At 43.9% G+C, this 18251-nt stretch overlaps 1 protein-coding gene across 5 annotated transcripts in view; it reads right to left on the reverse strand.

Annotated features, from left to right (window-relative positions):
- The window catches only part of LOC111958038 (cytosolic carboxypeptidase 1), a 44358-nt gene that overhangs the window by 13311 nt on the left and 12796 nt on the right, over positions 1–18251 (reverse strand). For 4 of the 5 annotated variants that reach the window (XM_023979212.2, XM_023979214.2, XM_023979211.2 and 1 more), the window contains exons 4-18: positions 15414–15481; positions 11844–11907; positions 11285–11431; positions 11002–11133; positions 6921–7014; positions 6767–6804; positions 6301–6509; positions 5857–6034; positions 4597–4691; positions 4245–4361; positions 1372–2045; positions 1002–1103; positions 836–922; positions 526–674; positions 281–368 (exon numbers count right to left, since the gene is read on the reverse strand). In XM_023979212.2, coding sequence (XP_023834980.1) covers positions 281–368; positions 526–674; positions 836–922; positions 1002–1103; positions 1372–2045; positions 4245–4361; positions 4597–4691; positions 5857–6034; positions 6301–6509; positions 6767–6804; positions 6921–7014; positions 11002–11133; positions 11285–11431; positions 11844–11907; positions 15414–15481 — 2242 coding nt within the window. The remainder of the gene's footprint in view (positions 1–280; positions 369–525; positions 675–835; positions 923–1001; positions 1104–1371; positions 2046–4244; positions 4362–4596; positions 4692–5856; positions 6035–6300; positions 6510–6766; positions 6805–6920; positions 7015–11001; positions 11134–11284; positions 11432–11843; positions 11908–15413; positions 15482–18251) is intronic. The other variant, XM_023979215.2, reaches the window with a different exon arrangement.

Here is an 18251-nt window from a genome sequence, read left to right on the forward strand (position 1 = left end):
AGTAAGCTATTTGATGGACCTGTTCAAATACCTTCCTTCCTTCTTCGATTGCTTGGGGTAAACACAGATCAGGAAGTTATTGGATAAGAGAAAGCAAGGTTACCTTCCCTATTACAACCAATTTAGATCAGTGGTTACTTCAAGGGACAGGCCCAAAAGGAAGGATGCATTTTAGAAGTTTTGGAACGGGGCTCGTTTCTCCTGACAGGTGCACTACTTGTCCGGTGGGCTGTGTCATACTGACTCTGCTCGCGGGGTAAAGTAGGACAATCACACCTACTTGTAGTAACATATGTCCGTTCCGGTGCGAACCCAACGGGGCCTGCCACTAATGGCCTCCTGAACAGAGTACATCAGCACCTGCATACCTGCAAAACAGTACATGCAGTCAATTTACTAAGGAGAGGTTAATTATATACATACACCACACACTGAATTAGCATATCTATCTAAACAGAGCAGCTTTGCCACACATCAAAGGCTAAATAATGCAACAAAAAATGACCAAGGCAGTCAGTCACTCACCGTAGTTGAACTGGCTGTTGGACTTTTCACAGTTGATGATGTTGAAGCGATAGGGCGCTCCCACGCGCATGCCGCTCACCTCAAAGTAGAACCACTGGTGGTAGTGGTTACTGTTGATGTCGGAGTTTAGGACCAAGTCATACTCAAACCTGGAACACACACAGATCACATCAGCTCAACCTTTAGGCAAACCAAAACGGCCACACACGTGGGCACGGGAGACAAAGTTGAATTTAACAAATACTTAATGAAAAATGCATTTATGTTGATGTTGTTCCCAGTTTACGTAACAATGGGACACAATACTCACTTTCTGACTTGAATAGCTTTCCTCAGGTTGCCAGACTCAAATTGAGAGTTGAACTTCAGAGATTCACCGTCATCAATCACCGGGCAACTGAAACAACAGACACCACCACCGTGAGACACACAGACACCCACACCAAGTTTCCTGGACTGAAGATGATGACGCTCACCTCTGTATGTCCAAGTCGTAGACCACTTTATCAAGGATGTCATTGGGGTGGATCAGCCTCTCAATGTCCTGGAAGATCTTAGTCCTGTAGGGGGGCAGAGGACTGAGTGACATCATCATCACACAGTGGCAGCAGGGGAGAGCACTAACAGAACACACCCACCCTTCACTTTGACTCCACACTACTTTGAGCCACCCGACTACCGGAAATAAGTCCTTTTCAGTGGAAAGAGGTGACACAAGGAGACATTGAGCGATTTGACTGATTGCAGCTACTGGTCCAGTTCTCTTAATCTCAAACAACAGGGGGGAGAGGGAGTGCAAAACAGACACATTGCTTTCGTACCTAGATCAGCGTCTAGGGGTCTCACCTCTGCACGCCATAGACCCTCTCCAGGATGTGTTCTCGGAAGGTGGGCGCAACGTGGCCAAAGTAGTCTGGGTAGGCCACCTCTGAGTACTGTGGCACAGAGCGTGTGCTCTTCACCATCTCCACGTACAGGTCAGGGTCGTGGAGCGGCAGGAGCAACGCTGTGTCCGGCACCTCCAGCACCGCCCCCTCGCCTCCCTCCTCCTCTGCCCACTCCTCTGCTAACGTCTCTTCTGCCCCGCCCCCTTGCCGGGCAGCCACACCCCCAGCCAGCAGGGGAGGTTGTCTATAGTGCCTGTTGACCCCTCCTCCACCCCCTGCCCCGCCCTGAGGCCCAGTCCCCTCCAGGGCCACCCGCTCCATCCCCTGCACAAGCTCCTGCTCTAGCCCTGGCTGTGGTCGGACTTGGCTGTGGTCACAGCAGCCATCGTGGTCCTTGGTGATATTGATGGTGTCCAGGGTATGGACTGGGGCCGGGGTGGGGGCTGGGGCCAAAGGAGATGCTTCAGGGTGGGGTTGTACACCTTTGGCCAGGTGGCACTCCTCCTGGAGGGGGGCAGCAGTTGGGTATTTCGGGGGCAAGGCCTGGGCGGTGGGAACAATGATGAGGCGTTGAGACTTTGGAGCTGCCGCGGTGGCCGTCACACCGCTCTTTGGGTTATCAAAGTTAAATCTCTGCAGACACACAAAGGAGATTGAACTTTAGGACGACAGGCAGCTTTCTGATCACTTACCAGTGTGGTCCCCTCATGAAAAACACACATCTGTATGTTTTACAGTGTTTCCCCTAGGATTCTTTTCAGCAGCGGGGGCAAAGTTAGCGTGGGGGGGCGTGGTAGTGGGCATGGCCAATGGTGAACATTTTTGAGAGCATCGTCTTGGCCGCAGACAACATTCTGCTGTTTTAAAGATTATTTCCTGCAATTCTATACCTTATGCCATGTTATTATGCCTGAGTGACTCAAACATTATAACAAAATCAATGGGGGCCCCCATGCAATACATTCTTTTGAATTTTTAGTTCTCAAAGATGATCTTAATTGAAAAATATAGAGCTCCATTATCTTTTCTACATACTATATTTCTGGTTTTAAATGAAAACATTTTACCAACCCAAAAAGGATTACATTTTATTTTTAATTTAAAAATGTTTTTAATTTTTTTTAAATATAGATAGAAATATCTATCCATCACACACACACAGTACCAGTCAAAAGTTTGGACACACCTACTCATTCAAGGGTTTTTCTTTATTTTTACTATTTCCTTGTAGAATAATAGTGAAGACATCAAAACTATAAAATAACACATATAGAATCATGTAGTAACCAAAAAAAGTGTTAAACAAAACTAAATATGTTTAATTCTTCAAAGTTGCCACCCTTTGCCTTGATGACAGCTTTGCACGTTTTTGGCATTCTCTCAACTAGCTTCATGAAAACCTGGAATGCATTTCAATTAACAGGTGTGCCTTGTTAAAAGTTAATTTGAGGAATTTATTTCCTTCTTAATGCGTTTGAGCCAATCAGTTGTGTTGCGACAAGGTAGGGGTGGTATACAGAAGATAGCCTTATTTGGTAAAAAACCAAGTCCATATTATGGCAAGAACAGCTCAAATAAGCAAAGAGAAACGACAGTCGATCAATACTTTAAGACATGAAGGTCAGTCAATATGGAAGATTTCAAGAACTTCTTCAAGTGCAGTCGCAAAAACCATCAAGAGCTATGATGAAACTGTCTCTCATAAGGACCACCACAGGAAAAGAAGACCCAGACTTAGTTCATTAGAGTTACCAGCCTCAGAAATTGCAGCCCAAATAAATGCTTCAGAGTTCAAGTAGCAGACACAACTCAACATCAACTGTTCAGGGGAGACTGCGTGAATCAGGCCTTCATGGTCAAATTGCTGCAAAGAAACCATTACTAAAGGACACCAATAAGAAAATGAGACTTGCTTGGACCAAGAAACACGAGCAATGGACATTAGACCGGTGGAAATCTGTCTTTTGGTCTGATGAGTCCAAATGTGCAATTTTTGGTTCCAACTGCCGTGTCTTTGTGAGACGCAGAGTAGGTGAACGGATGATCTCCACATATGTAGTTTCTACCGTGAAGCATGGAGGAGGAGGAGTGATGGTGCTTTGCGTGTGACACTGTCTGTGATTTATTTAGAATTCAAGGCACACTTAACCAGCAAGGCTACCACAGCATTCTGCAGCGATACACGATCCCATCTGGTTTGCTCGTAGTAGGATTATCATTTGTTTTTCAACAGGACAATGACACAACACACCTCCAGGCTGTGTAAGGGCTATTTGACTAAGGAGAGTGACGGAGTGCATCATCAGATGACCTGGCCTCCACAATCACCCGACCTCAACCCAATTGAGATGGCTGGGATGAGTTGGACCGCAGAGTGAAGAAAAAGCAGTCAACAAGTGCTCAGCATGTGGGAACTCCTTCAAGACTGTTGGAAAAGCATTACAGGTGAAGCTGGCTGAGAGAATGCCAAGAATGTGCAAAGCTGTCATCAAGGCAAAGGGTGGCTACTTTGAAGAATCTAAACTCTAAAATATATTATTTGTTTAACACTTTTTTAATTACAACATGATTCCATACGTGTTATTTCATAGCGATGTCTTCACTATTATTCTACAACGTAGAAGAAAAAAAAAAAAAAAAAGAAAAACCTGGAATGAGTAGATGTCCAAACTTTTGATTGGTACTGTATATATATATTTTAAATAATATATTTTGGAGTGGCGGCAATGAATATAGGGGAATCACTGGTTTTAAGGTGGAATGTTACAATATTGATCTGATGTATTGATGTTGAAGATTCAACTAAAGACACAAAAGGGTGTCCTGCATTACCTGGAAATCCTCGGAAAGCTCCAGAAAGAATCTCTCATAGATCTTCAGCTCCTCAAACGGCCTGCTATGGGTCTCTTTGGGTCGCAGTTTATTGATGTCTGTTTCTATGTCATCATTCTGCAAGGGGAGAACACATGATCAGACACCTAAATAAGCAGGCGCTGGATCCCAACGGGAAAAAACAGTGTATTCAGAGAGAATGTGGACAGAGAGCAGCTGTGGTGGTGGTCAGTAATAGTTGCGGTCACACTGTTGGTCTGGTCACTGCAGTGTCACCTGTCCTGTGGTCATTTTGCAGTCAGTCAAACAAGGTGTGGTTTAAATGAAAAGGCTGCGGTCATGGTTCCTGTACCATGGCGTGGTGGTCCTTATCTTCCTCCTCGTTCTCTGTGTCGTTCTCGGTCTCAACGTCGTCGTTATCGTCGCTCTCGTCCACCACATCATCCACTGGCAGCCACACACAGGGACACAGGCAAGATTGGGCTCAATTCCAGTTCTATTCAGTATTCAGTGAATCTGTTATTCAATGAATCCAGGAAGTAAACTGACATTCTTCTCAGAGAAGCATTGAGGACAATTGAAATTGGAATTATAATTTCAGTTTACAAGATCAAGGCGTAACCGGACTGGTTACATGGTCTAGGGTGAGTTTCCAAAAAACGTAATCTTTAACACTAAAATAATCTTAAATCCAATGGTAAATGATCCCAATGGTAAATATGATCTGATTTTAGCGAAACTCAGCCAAGATTGGTTGGTTGGATTGTGCACTAGATGAGAGGAGAGGTGATTGCAGGGTCGTTCCATGTCATTTTAGCAAGCCTTGCCCCCCCACCCACCCATCTCAGATTGTTCTGAAATGGTTTCCACAGCAACATATAAGATAAGCATTCCTGCAACATTATTTTTTTTTAATATAATTTGATCTCTGAGAAATTAAGCTAATTGACTGCACCCAAATTAGCCCTTTTAAATTTACAGGATTCACATACTATTCAATAAATATAGTAACCTAAAAAACTATTTGGACCAAACTTCCTCAGACCAATGAGTAAAACATGAGGAATCCTCCTCAGAAAATGTCAAAAGTCACCCACGGATCCTTCACACACCACTCCCACCACAAAGGCCAGTATACAGGGTGACAAAATCCTCTTTCTTGTGCTTTTTAAGGTGGAACGACCCTACAGGCAACTGTGAGAATAAGCAGACAGAAATGAGATGAGGAGAGAGATAGATAGAGAGAGAGAGAGAGAACATCTGGCATCTTGATTGGGCAGCCTGCACATGGCTTAAAGAGTGAGGTGACATCAATGAACAACAGTCAGTAGAGTGAAAGTTCTTGAGTTAAGAGTTCCTTAATGTAAGAGAGACGGTATTCTACTTTGTTAGTAGTGTGATACTAGACTGAGGAGTGTGACTCAGTAGCGGTTAGGCTACTACTTATTGTGACAAGTCTTACCCTATGGGGGCTTTGGTGTAGAACTGGTATATGGGTCTTCCTGAAAGGGACATCTGTGGTGGAGCGTGTGAGTAAACTGTGTGCAATGACCATTGGGGTGATCTAAGTGGCTCGCAAGCATTGTGAGTATAGTATGCGTGTGAGCCTCACCCCCCAGGGGCTGGTTGTAGAGCTGAGCGACGGGCCCTCCTGCCGGTACGTGGGGCAGCTGGTGGTGGAAGACACTCTTGATAGTGGGCAGAGGGAGGCGGTTCTTGGGGAAGCACTTCCTCATGATAAGGCTGGAGGTGTTGATCAGAGGGTCCAGAGTCCTAACCGGAAGGCACTCCTAACAACACATCACCATCATTACTACTGATCGTCATCCTCACCGTCATCAGATTCATTATTTACCATCAGTGTTGGTGTAAATGTAAAAGGTGAGACTCGAGGTGAGGGTGTTGTGAAGAGAGAGTTGGGGTTAAGGCTAGGTGCATAGACAGAGGGGGGGGGCTCGAACCCCCGTCGCCAGGAGTATGTGGTCCAGAGTCGCAAACTCAGACCGCTACACCAGACTCCGGCACAACTTTTGGGGAGTTTTGTCACCGTACTCACAGTGGAGGTGTTGTAGAGGATCCTCATCCCGTCTGCGTCGATAAAGGCCTTGCGGCCCAGCTTGATGTTGGTGATGTTCTTCAGGCAGCCCAGGACGCCCTTGCGGATCAACATGTGGCGGTGGCGCGTGTCGTTGCGGTGCCAGTCCTGGTAGATGTACAGCAGGACGGGCACATGGGCCCGGTCCACCGCCCGCCGGGCATTCGTCTCTGAGGGAGGGAGGGATGGATGGACAGAGAGGGAGGGCGGGATGGATGGCGAGGAGGGAGAAAGAGGGATTGGCAGGGTGATGGAGAGAGGAAGGGAAGGATGAAGGGATGGATAGAGTGAGCAAGCGAGCGAGCGGGGGAGGGAGGGAAGGACACACTGGTTGGTAAATCGGCACAGACAATAGCACTGTTACTGAAAAACCATGACATTGTCCTTAGACACTGCAGACAGAGAGCATGGAAAGAAAAGTACTTACTGGATTTGAGCAAGGCCCCCAGTGTGTCCAGGGATACTCTGTTAAGTAAAAGACATCCAGAGAAAGGGGTCAAAAACAGCCCACCCACACACACACACACACACACACACACACACACACACACACACACACACACACACACACACACACTTACTTCAGCAGACTGGTGTTCTTTTTGCTGTAGGGTCCGATGATTTTGAACATGAGCTCCAGCACTCCATTCTTCCCCAGGGACACAGCATTCACAGCTGAAGACAAACAAACTGAACCTCAGTGCCCTCAACAATAACATCATATAGGAGTTGGCTACAGTAGGTTAGTAACTGTCAGTCAGATTTATGGTTCCTATGGCAACACTAAGCAGTGCCCCCCTTTGGATTTAGAGATTGTTGCGTTTTTTAACACCTGTAACTGACATTTCCCGCAATCTAGTGCCAAAGATTGCCTCTTTTATATATATATGCACATTTGTGGCCTGCTGGAGGTCATTTTGCAGGGCTCTGGCAGTGCTCCTCCTACTCCTCCTTGCACAAAGGCGGAGGTAGCGGTCCTGCTGCTGGGTTGTTGCCCTCCTACGGCCTCCTCCACGTCTCCTGATGTACTGGCCTGTCTCCTGGTAGCGCCTCCATGCTCTGGACACTACGCTGACAGACACAGCAAACYTTCTTGCCACAGCTCGCATTGATGTGCCATCCTGGATGAGCTGCACTACCTGAGCCACTTGTGTGGGTTGTAGACTCYGTCTCATGCTACCACTAGAGTGARAGCACCGCCAGCATTCAAAAGTGACCAAAACATCAGCCAGGAAGCATAGGAACTGAGAAGTGGTCTGTGGTCACCACCTGCAGAATCACTCCTTTATTGGGGGTGTCTGGCTAATTACCTATAATTTCCACCTTTTGTCTATTCCATTTGCACAACAGCATGTGAAATGTATTGTCAATCAGTGTTGCTTCCTACGTGGACAGTTTGATTTCACAGAAGTGTGATTGACTTGGAGTTACATTGTGTTGTTTAAGTGTTCCCTTTATTTTTTTGAGCAGTGTATATAAAGGACATATATAAATGAAAAGGAAATACACACACACACACTACATGACCAAAAGTATGTGGACACTTGCTCGTCAAACATCTCATTCCAAAATCATGGGCATTAATATGGAGTTGGTCCCCCCTTTGCTGCTATAACAGCCTCTGTGAAGGCTTTCCACTAGATGCTGGAACATTGCTGCTGGGACGTGCTTCCATTCAGTCACAAGCACATTTGTAAGGTTGGGTACAGATGTTGGGCGATTAGGCCTTGCTCGCAGTCGGCGTTCCAATTCATCCCAAAGGTGCCCGATGGGTTTGAGGTCAGGGCTCTGTGCAAGCCAGTCAAGTTCTTCCACACCGATCTCGACAAACCATTTCTGTATGGACCTCGCTTTGTGCACGGGGGTATTGTCATGCTGAAACAAGAAAAGGGCCTTCCCCGAAACGGTTGCCACAAAGTTGGAAGCACAGAATCGTCTACAATGTCATTGTATGCTGTAGCGTTCAGATTTCCCTTTACTGGAACTAAGGGGCCTAGTCCGAACCATTATAAATAGCCCCAGACCAATATTCCTCCTCCACCAAACTTTACCGTTGGCACTACGCATTGGGGCAGGTAGCGTTCTCTTGGCATCCGCCAATCCCAGATTCATCCGTCGGACAGCCAGATGGTGAACCGTGATTCATCATGCCAGAGAAACACGTTTCCACTGCTCCAGAGTCCAACGGTGGTGAGCTTTACGCCACTCTAGCTGACACTTGGCATTGTGCATGGTGATCTTGAGTAATCAAGATCTTGTGTGCAGCTGCTTGACCATAGAAAACCACTTCATGAAGCTCCCGACAAACAGATATTGTGCTGACGTTGCTTCCAGAGGCAGTTTGGAACTCGGTAGCGAGTGTTACAAATGAGGAGAGACGATTTTTACACGCTTCAGCACTCAGCTGTCCCGTTCTGTGAGCTTGTGTGGCCTACCACTTTGCGTCTGAGCCGTTGTTTCTCCTAGACGTTTCCACTCATTGAGCATGTTTGGGATGCTCTGGATCAACGAGTACGACAGCTCCCACCAATATCCAGCAACTTTGCACAGCCATTGAAGAGGAGTGAAACAACATTCCACAGGCCACAGTCAACAGCCTGCTCAACTCTATGCGAAGGAGATGTGTCGGAGCTGCATGAGGCAATTGGTGGTCACACCAGATACTGACTGGTTTTCTGATCCACACCCAAACTTTTTCTTTAAGGTACAGTTGAAGTCGGAAGTTTATATACACTTAGGTTGGAGTCATTAAAACTCGTTTTTCAAACACTCCACACATTTCTTGTTAACAAACTATAGTTTTGGCAAGTTGGTTAGGACATCTACTTTGTGCATGACACAAGTCATTTTTTCAACAATTGCTTACAAACAGATTATTTCACTTATAATTCACTGTATCACAATTCCGGTGGGTCAGAAGTTTACATACACTAAGTTGACTGTGCCTTTAAACAGCTTGGAAAATTCCAGAAAATTATGTCATGGCTTTAGAAGCTTCTGATAGGCTAATTGACATCATTTGAGTCAATTGGTGGTGTAACTGTGGATGTATTTCAAGGGATACCTTCAAACTCAGTGCCTCTTTGCTTGACATCATGGGAAAATCACAAGAAATCAGCCAAGACCTGGTTCATCCCTGGGAGCAATTTCCAAACACCTGAAGGTACCACGTACAAACAATAGTACGCAAGTATAAACACCATGGGATCACGCAGCAGTCATACCGCTCAGGAAGGAGACGCGTTCTGTCTCCTGGAGATGAACGTACTTTGGTACGAAAAGTGTAAATCAATCCAAGAACAACAGCAAAGGACCATGTGAAGATGCTGGAGGTACAAAAGTATCTATATCCACAGTAAAATGAGTCCTATATCGACATTTACCTGAAAGGCCGCTCAGCAAGGAAGAGGCCACTGCTCCAAAATGGCCATAAAAAAAGCCAGACTATGGTTTGCAACTGCACATGGGGTCAAAGATCGTACTTTTTGGAGAAATGTCCTCTGGTCTGATGAAACAAAAATAGAACTGTTTGGCCATAATGACCATCGATATGTTTGGAGGAAAAAGGGGGAGGCTTGCAAGCCGAAGAACACCATCCCAACCGTGAAGCACGTGGGTGGCAGCATCATGTTGTGGGGGTGCTTTGCTGTAGGAGGGACTGTTGCACTTCACAAAATAGATGGCATCAAGAGGAAGAACAATTATATGGATATATTGAAGCAACATTTCAAGACATCAGTCAGGAAGTTAAAGCTTGGTCGCAAATCGGTCTTCCAAATGGACAATGACCCCAAGCATTCTTCCAAAGTTGTGGCAAAATGGCTTAAGGACAACAAAGTCAAGGTATTGGAGTGGTCAGCACAAAGCCCTGACCTCAATCCTATAGAAAATTTGTGGGCAGAACTGAAAAAGCGTGTGCGAGCAAGGAGGCCTACAAACCTGACTCAGTTACACCAGCTCTATCAGGAGGAACGGGCCAAAATTCACCCAACTTATTGTGGGAAGCTTGTGGAAGTCTACCCGAAACGTTTGACCCAAGTTAAACAATTTAAAGGCAATGCTACCAAAAACTAATTGAGTTTAGGTAAACTTCTGACCCACTGGGAATGTGATGAAAGAAATAAAAGCTGAAATAAATCATTCTCTCTACTATTATTTTGACATTTCACATTCTTAAAATAAAGTGGTGATCCTAACTGACTTAAGACAGGGAATTTTTATTAGGATTTAATGTCAGGAATTGTGAAAAACTGAGTTTAAATGTATTTGGCTAAGGTGTATGTAAACTTCTGACTTCAACTGTATCTGTGACCAACAGATGCATATCTGTATTCCCAGTCATGTGAAATCAATAGATTAGAGCCTAATGAATTGATTTAAATTGACTGATTTCCTAATATGAACTGCAACTCAGTAAAATATTTGAAATTGTCACATGTTGCGTTCATATTTTTGTTCAGTATATTAGTGGGGCAGCCAGTACATGACGTGCTTCTCTTACATTCTTTGCGGAGAACCCTGCCCATGGCAACAGGCTAGGTTAGTAATTGTCTGTCAGATTTGTTTCCTATGGCTACAGTAGTTTAAGTTAGTAACTGTCAGTCAGACTGCTGGTTCCTACTGTAATGTAGGGTCAGTCCAGTAAGTGTGGGTCAGACTTACAGTTGGAGGAGTAGACCCGTAGGACCTGCAGGCAGGGCAGCAGCAGCTTGTGGTTCTGCAGGTTCTGTTTGAGCAGGTTCACAGTGACGTTCAGAGCTCCGTTTAGACGGGCTTTCACACCAAACTTCCTGTCTGAAGAAAGAAAGAGAGATGGAGGGAGTGTGCGTGTTAGAATTGGTCTGTTTGTGGTAGGGATTATGGTTTATGGTAGAAGTTTAAATGACTATGTTAGGTCTCTTGTTACAGCGGTAGAGTACCCACACAGTGTGTGTGTATGTGGTACCTTTTGGTCCAACCTTGGCCAGGAGTGAGTGGAGCTGCAGCATGAGTTCCTCGCTGGGGGGAGACTCTTTACTGCCACTGAGGACTAGCTGCAGCAGGATGCCTGTGCCACCCTTGGACACAAACACACCAACCCTGCGCCCCCCACCTGGGAACACACACACACACACACCTATCATTAACACAGCTTCCACAAATTTACAAATAACCATCTCAGTTTCCACAAGTCAATCGTCAATCCCGACTCACCGATTCAATCGTTTTACACTGGCAGCCCAATTCTGATATTTTCTTCCACTAATTGGTCTTCTGACCAATCACATTCGATCTTTTCACATCAGGTATTTTTCAGAGCAGACCTGATTGGTCGAAAAATATCAGAATTGGGCTGCCTGTGTAAACACAGCCTAACAAACCACAACTTCAGTCACACCATCTACCCAATCAAAGCACTGTTTCCACCCAAGACAATCTGACACTCATCAAATCAGAGAGCAAGACACTGTCAAACAGGAAACCGTTAGTTCCCATTATCCAAGTACAGAGCGGATACCACTTACCCACAGTTAACAGCTCATTCAGAATGTACAGAATGTTCAGGATAGTTTGCAGATCCTGTGTGTTCTACCAAAAACAGAGAGCATGGATATTACCAACACAAAATAACATGTGAGCAATGACAAACACATTTATACGTGTGCACACACATAGACAGACTAGGGCTGCTAAACTACCGGCAACTTTGGTAATTATAATAATAATATATGCCATTTAACAGATGATTTTATCCAAAGCGACATACTGTCGTGCGTGCATACATTTTACATACGGGTGGTCCCAGGAATCGAATCCACAATCCTGGCATTGCAAGCGCAATGCTCTCCCAATTGAGCTACAGAGGACCACAGGTAATCTATGGTAACTTTGGTAATTTATACTTTAACTTTTAGAAAATGTATTCATATAAAGTATATTTTCTTTATATCTGTGTCCATATTGTCCTTGAGTTTCTAGTGAATAGACCATATGGTTTTAAAGAAAATAACCTTGTTAATGATAAAAAAGCATCTAATCAACAATGGCATTATTTTTTATTAACTCCGCAAATCTTCTTTTTGATAACTGCCACCAGTTTGGTGGCAAAGCATTTACAACAGTGTTTCCCCAACTCGGTCCTGTTTTTTTTTGGCCCTAACACTACACAGCTGATTCAAATGATCAAAGCTTGAATATTAGTTGATTATTTGAATCAGTTGTGTAGTGCTAGGGCAAAAACCAAGATGCGTTTTTGGGAAACCCTCTTTTACAACAAAGACATATAAAACAATTAAAAGTGTGTAAAAATAGAAAGAGTATTTCATGCCGAAACCCTCATTATAAACACTAAGTTGATGGGTTATATTTAGGATTATGCTTTACAGCTTTGTCATTATATTTTACATGTGATAGGGCCATACAGAGGGCCAGAGAATTACAGACACATGATCATGTGAAGTACCCAAAAAGGCCACTATATGTCATGTGATAAATTCCATAAAATCCTTGAAAGTTACCAAAATTCTGGTATACTGGTAAACTTTGAAAGTTACCAGTAATATTCCCTCTTTTGCAACCCTAAGACAAACAAACAGCCATTCATGCACATTGATTTTAATGCAGGAAAACTGAAATCCGTTTGACCAAATTTCTACCAGCATGCTACCTGTGCAACTAGAGGGGGAGGAATCCAGATCACCTTTACTCCACACACAGAGATGCATACAAAGCTCTCCCTCGTCATCCATTAGGAAAATCTGACCATAACTCCATCTTCCTGATTTCTGCTTACAAGCAAAAAATCAAACAGGAAGTATCAGTGACACGCTCATTTCAGAAGTGGACCGATGAAGCGCATGCTAAGCTACAGGTCTGTTTTGCTAGCACGACTGGAAAACGTTCCGGGATTCATCCGATGGCATTGAGGAGTTTACCACAGTCATCGGCTTCATTAATAAGTGCATGCATCGACGACGACGTCCCCACAGCGACCGTACGTACATATCCCAACCAGAACCAATGGATTACAGCTGTGGACACCAACCGGTCAATCGCGATCGACTGGTTGATCTCCAAGGCATTCCTAGTTGATCACCAAACATTTCTGCAAAAAAAACAACGAAAAAGCCTTGCATTCCAATTGTTTTTATTGATTTGCGCTGTTCGTGGTAGGTGCACTTGATTCAGCATCCTTGGCGCCAGGAAGGCAATGTGTTCCCATTTTGAAGGTAGAACTCTTGCTCTCTGGGCCTGTCAGGTAGCCAATCAAGTACACTTATAGGCCTACCGCTGGCCAATCAGATTGCTCAGATCAACGTGTCTGCACTGTTTCCTCACGCCATAGACTGTGAAAAGAAGCCTCAAACACAGAGGAAAGTTGATAATATAAGATTGCAAAACTTTTAAAATCATGAGTAGAGAGACTCAACTAATCAGCAAAAAGCTGCTGTTTTTATGAGTAAGTTCATGTTGTTATTCATCACTGTCAACACTTTTTTATAAGCCATGCGTGTTATCCCTCCACTCACGGTACAACCAGCACCGCAGCTGCAATGAATGAGTATAGAAAAGTGTTTCGATAAGCTTGCATTGTTATTATTAGCAGCTTGTGTCTTTTTAATATCGAGGAATATTTCACTTTCTCTGGTCATAGGAGTAACAACATGAATTGGTGCATGAGGCAGAAACGAGGTAGAAATAATGCAGTGTTTCGCCATCAGCTGGAAGACTGTGTCCCCTTTTCTCAGCGGAGGGAGGGAAAGAGGGACGGTGAGTTGGGTAAGAGGCAGCCTCACCGATGCTCCCTCACTCCCCTCAGACTGAACATCAGATGCAGGCCACCAGTCCAGAAAAAAAAAAAAAAGGAAATGCTCACTCAGCTGTTTCTCACAAGTAATACAACAAATGATATATTACCAGTGTGATCATATACCTAAAATGTAGAAATGTAATTTCAAAATGGTCTGAGAAGAACAACATTGGCTGGGCAATTCAAGTATAGCCAATATGTAGTGATAATGTATTGGGCTTACAACCTACTGCACAAACCTCGTTGCTACAAAAGTGTTTTTAATTGGTTAATGTTGCATAGGCTTACGTTTTTTAAGCCCTCGGTCTGCATTTTGACTCAGAAAGTGATCTTGACTCAGAAAAGGTTGGTGACCACTGGATTACAGACAACATCTGCATTGAGCTAAAGGCTAGAGCTTCCAAGGAGCGGGACACTAACCCGGACGCTTATAAGAAATCCCCCTACGCCCTCGGACGAACAATCAAACAGGAACTAGCGTCAATACAGGACTAAGATCGAATGCTACTACACCGGCTCTGAAGCTCGTCGGATTTTGGCAGGGCTTGCAAACTATCACGGATACAAAGGGGAAACCCAGCCACGAGCTGCCCAGTGACACGAGCCTACCAGACAAGCTAAATGCCTTCTATTCGCTTCGAGGCAAGCGATTGATCGGTCATCAAATGGTTTATAAGTACATGGGGAGAGTAACGAGATGGCGAGATGTAAAAGCCATTGCCGAAACCAAGTGTGTGCCATGTAAACTGCATCTCGGGGAAGACTATTACTTCCGTTACTTTTAGGACACCATGACGTCGATAGTCCTTGTTATAAGTGAGTTGTACCATTTCCACACTACTGAGCCGAGCAGAGCCGAGCGTACCGTACTGTTCCAGCCTGGTTACACATCCACCACAGTTGCTGGAACCCTGCTAAAAATATCAGAGCCAGCTCCGTTTGGTTTGGGTCGGCACAGATAATGTGAAATGGCTACTCAACGATATTCCTTTTCATTAATGTGTTGGTCTCCTTACGCCCTCTGCTTATGATGTCGTGGTATTGTACAGTAGCAGTAGTGGAATGTGGCGTTAAAGTAGTGCACAAAAAAATTGCCCTAAGGCTTCATTTACACAGGCAGCCCAATTCTGATGTTTTGCCTAATTATTGGCAAAAGAGCTGATCTGATTGGTCAAAAGACCAACAGTTCAGAATTAGGCTGCCTGTGTAAACGCAACCCAAGTGGCATGTGTGCTGGATTTCTGGGACTATATTAACACCATAGTGGAACGGGATGTGAACTCACCTCTAAGGTCGCCAGGATGACCTCCATGCCACTGGAGCCCTTGGACATGATCTCCTTCCGTGTCTTCTCTGAAACACAGAGGGACTTAAGTTACATTACGTTTCCCTTCGCTATGTTAGTGTTAATAGGCTACTATAGCACAAGTAATGACTAGCCTAGTTATAAGGTCATCATATTGTTGTCATTTTTACCATGCTATTTCTTAACCAAATAGCAGAATTCTGATTTGAAAGTGAGTACTGTATAAGCAAATATAAATAGCATGTACAGTACATTAAACGTTTCAAAACATGAGCCCTGCAGCTCTCCATTTACAGAAATTGTGAAATCCATTTGCTGCTGCTGTAGAAGAGTGAAACATACTCCTCTCTTTGAGAAAGAGGGCTCTGCCCCTCTCTCAGTCTGACCCCAACCCCCATTACTACCCCTCGTTTCCTCAGGGGCGTAATTTACAGGAGGGACAGGGCGGATATATTTCCCAATTATTAGAAAGAGGCAAAATGTTCCTCCCCAACGATACGTTGAAGTAAAAAATACGCCACTGCCTGCCACAGGTTCTCTCTGAAACAGTCTTACCACATGGATGGACACAAAACCCCCGCAAACTTCCCGCGACAGCTCCTCAGCAATTAATAAAAACACCAAGGAGACTTGCCCATTACAGAAAATTGACACATCAATCTCTCTTACACACGCGCACAAAAAGAGCACTAAAAACTCAACCAACTCAACGAGGTCCGGATCCTGCTGTTTTTTTGTTTTAACTTTTCATTAATTGCACCCACCTGGTGTCCTAGATCTAAATCGGTTCCTGATGAGAGGGGAACAACGAAAACATGCAGTGGAACTGGCTTAGAGGGCCAGAGTTGAGATTTGAGGGCCCTAGTAGAAACGAACAGAAATAACACAAAGTCCAGGAAAGCAAACAAAATATAACTCAGTCAGCAGCACTCAGGGCAGCTCATATCCCATGAAATAGAGACATATTGCTGTTGTGGAAGCTAGCCACAACACCCAGGCCAGTAGAGGTCTGATGGAGTGTTTGATTGAGCAGACCTAATGAACACCAGGATGAATGGGAATATGGAAATGGAATGTGTGAAACATTTATAGGCTCATAAATAAAACACACTTTGCAAAAATCCGGTTTCAGCACTGGAACAGCTAGCGAGTTGAAACGCTCAACTCAACTCTCAGTGGCTGTGCGAAAAGTGAACTCTAAAAACATTTCTATCGTACCAGACTTTTCAAAGCTCCTAGAGAACAAAACAATAGCTGACCGTTGACCCTCAAAAAACCAAAACATAAGTTTGGTCATTTCCATGTAAAAGGACCCATGAGCACCAGCATGTGAAGTTCATAGGAGCCTGTCAAATGAAAGGTAAGAGTCTATATGGTTTGAGAAATTAAGGCATATATACATTTTTCAACCATTTTCATCCTAAAATTTGGAATAAGAAAATGCTTTGATTTCTGGTCAAACAGATGGAAAAGGGGTCTTAGAAAACATCTACCAGAAAAAGTATTCAAAAAGGTATTACAATTGCATCAAAACACAATAAAGTTGAAGTTAAGATCCTTGCCAACTAATATCAACATTTATATTGAATGTTGCAGAAATGATATGCCTTCTGTAAGTTTAAGAAATATTGTCTTGCCATTCTGTTACAAAAACACTTATATTGAAGATATTTTCTCATTTCTCTCATTCATGAGGGAGGATAATGAAAGTTCACAGAAGTAACAAGGTAGACCTACCAATTATGTAATTGTTTTTACTGATAACAATTTTGTTTATGATAAGTATTTTAAAACGTGTCATTCCGTAACAGAATGTAAAAAAAAAAAAAAATCTGTAACAGAATGATTGCAATTGAATTGGCTACAATGGGAAATGATAGTAGTCACAAACCACAGTTGGGTCACCTAGTACTGTTCTCCCTTCCACTGGCATACTGTTATGTTCAAAATCTGAACTCATGAGTGGCCGCAGTTGCTCGCGGGCCTGTGTTTAAGGGCAACAACTACCCAGTATTATGGTATCCATGTTGTGTTATCTACACAAGCACTACCCAATACAAGGATTTTTATTGTTATTGAGGTATTCTAAAGTGGGCTTTACACTATTTATTTACTTTTATTGTCTGGCAAGGTGAACCGTAAACACTGTCTTCAGAAACCAGTTCAACTTTTGGCAACTTTATTTTATTTGTAGAGTAGCGGTTTTAGTTTTGTCAGAACGGGATATACAGAGTCCAGAGAAACCTTTGTTCCTTTAGACCAGGGGTGTCAAAGTCAAATGGACGGAGGGCCAAATAAAAAATTTAGCTACAAGCCGAGGGCCGGACTGTTCGAATGTTCATTGAAAAAATTTTAAATGACGCATATAGTCTAGTGAACCTAATTGAACCTACTGAAAACCTACGGCAATGGTGTTTCTGCTCAGACTCACATTTAAAAAGAGTTGCCTTTTTTCTGGGCAAACTTCGTCACAAACTTTAATCATGCAGTTTTTGATGAAATCCCCCTCCGTAAATGGCCGGGCTGATTTAAGCGATCTCTTCTGCCAAAATAAAACTGGCCTTGACAGCAGCCTGGCTTGTGATTTGGCTTTTTTGAACAGAGCCTGTCGAGATTTGAGGCCTCGTTTTAATTCCTCTGCCTTTTGTAGCCTTTGTTCCATGTCCATATTCTTGTTTTTGTCCGCGTGTTTCGTTTCATAATGTCGTCTCAGATTATACTCTTTCAGTACCGCCACACTTTCTCCACACAGAAGACACACAGGTTTTCCAGCTACCTCCGTGAACATATACTCCGACTCCCACCTTGTTTGAAACC

This window comes from Salvelinus sp. IW2-2015, linkage group LG33 (genome assembly GCF_002910315.2).
Source record: "Salvelinus sp. IW2-2015 linkage group LG33, ASM291031v2, whole genome shotgun sequence".
NCBI classification, from domain to species: Eukaryota; Metazoa; Chordata; class Actinopteri; order Salmoniformes; family Salmonidae; genus Salvelinus; species Salvelinus sp. IW2-2015.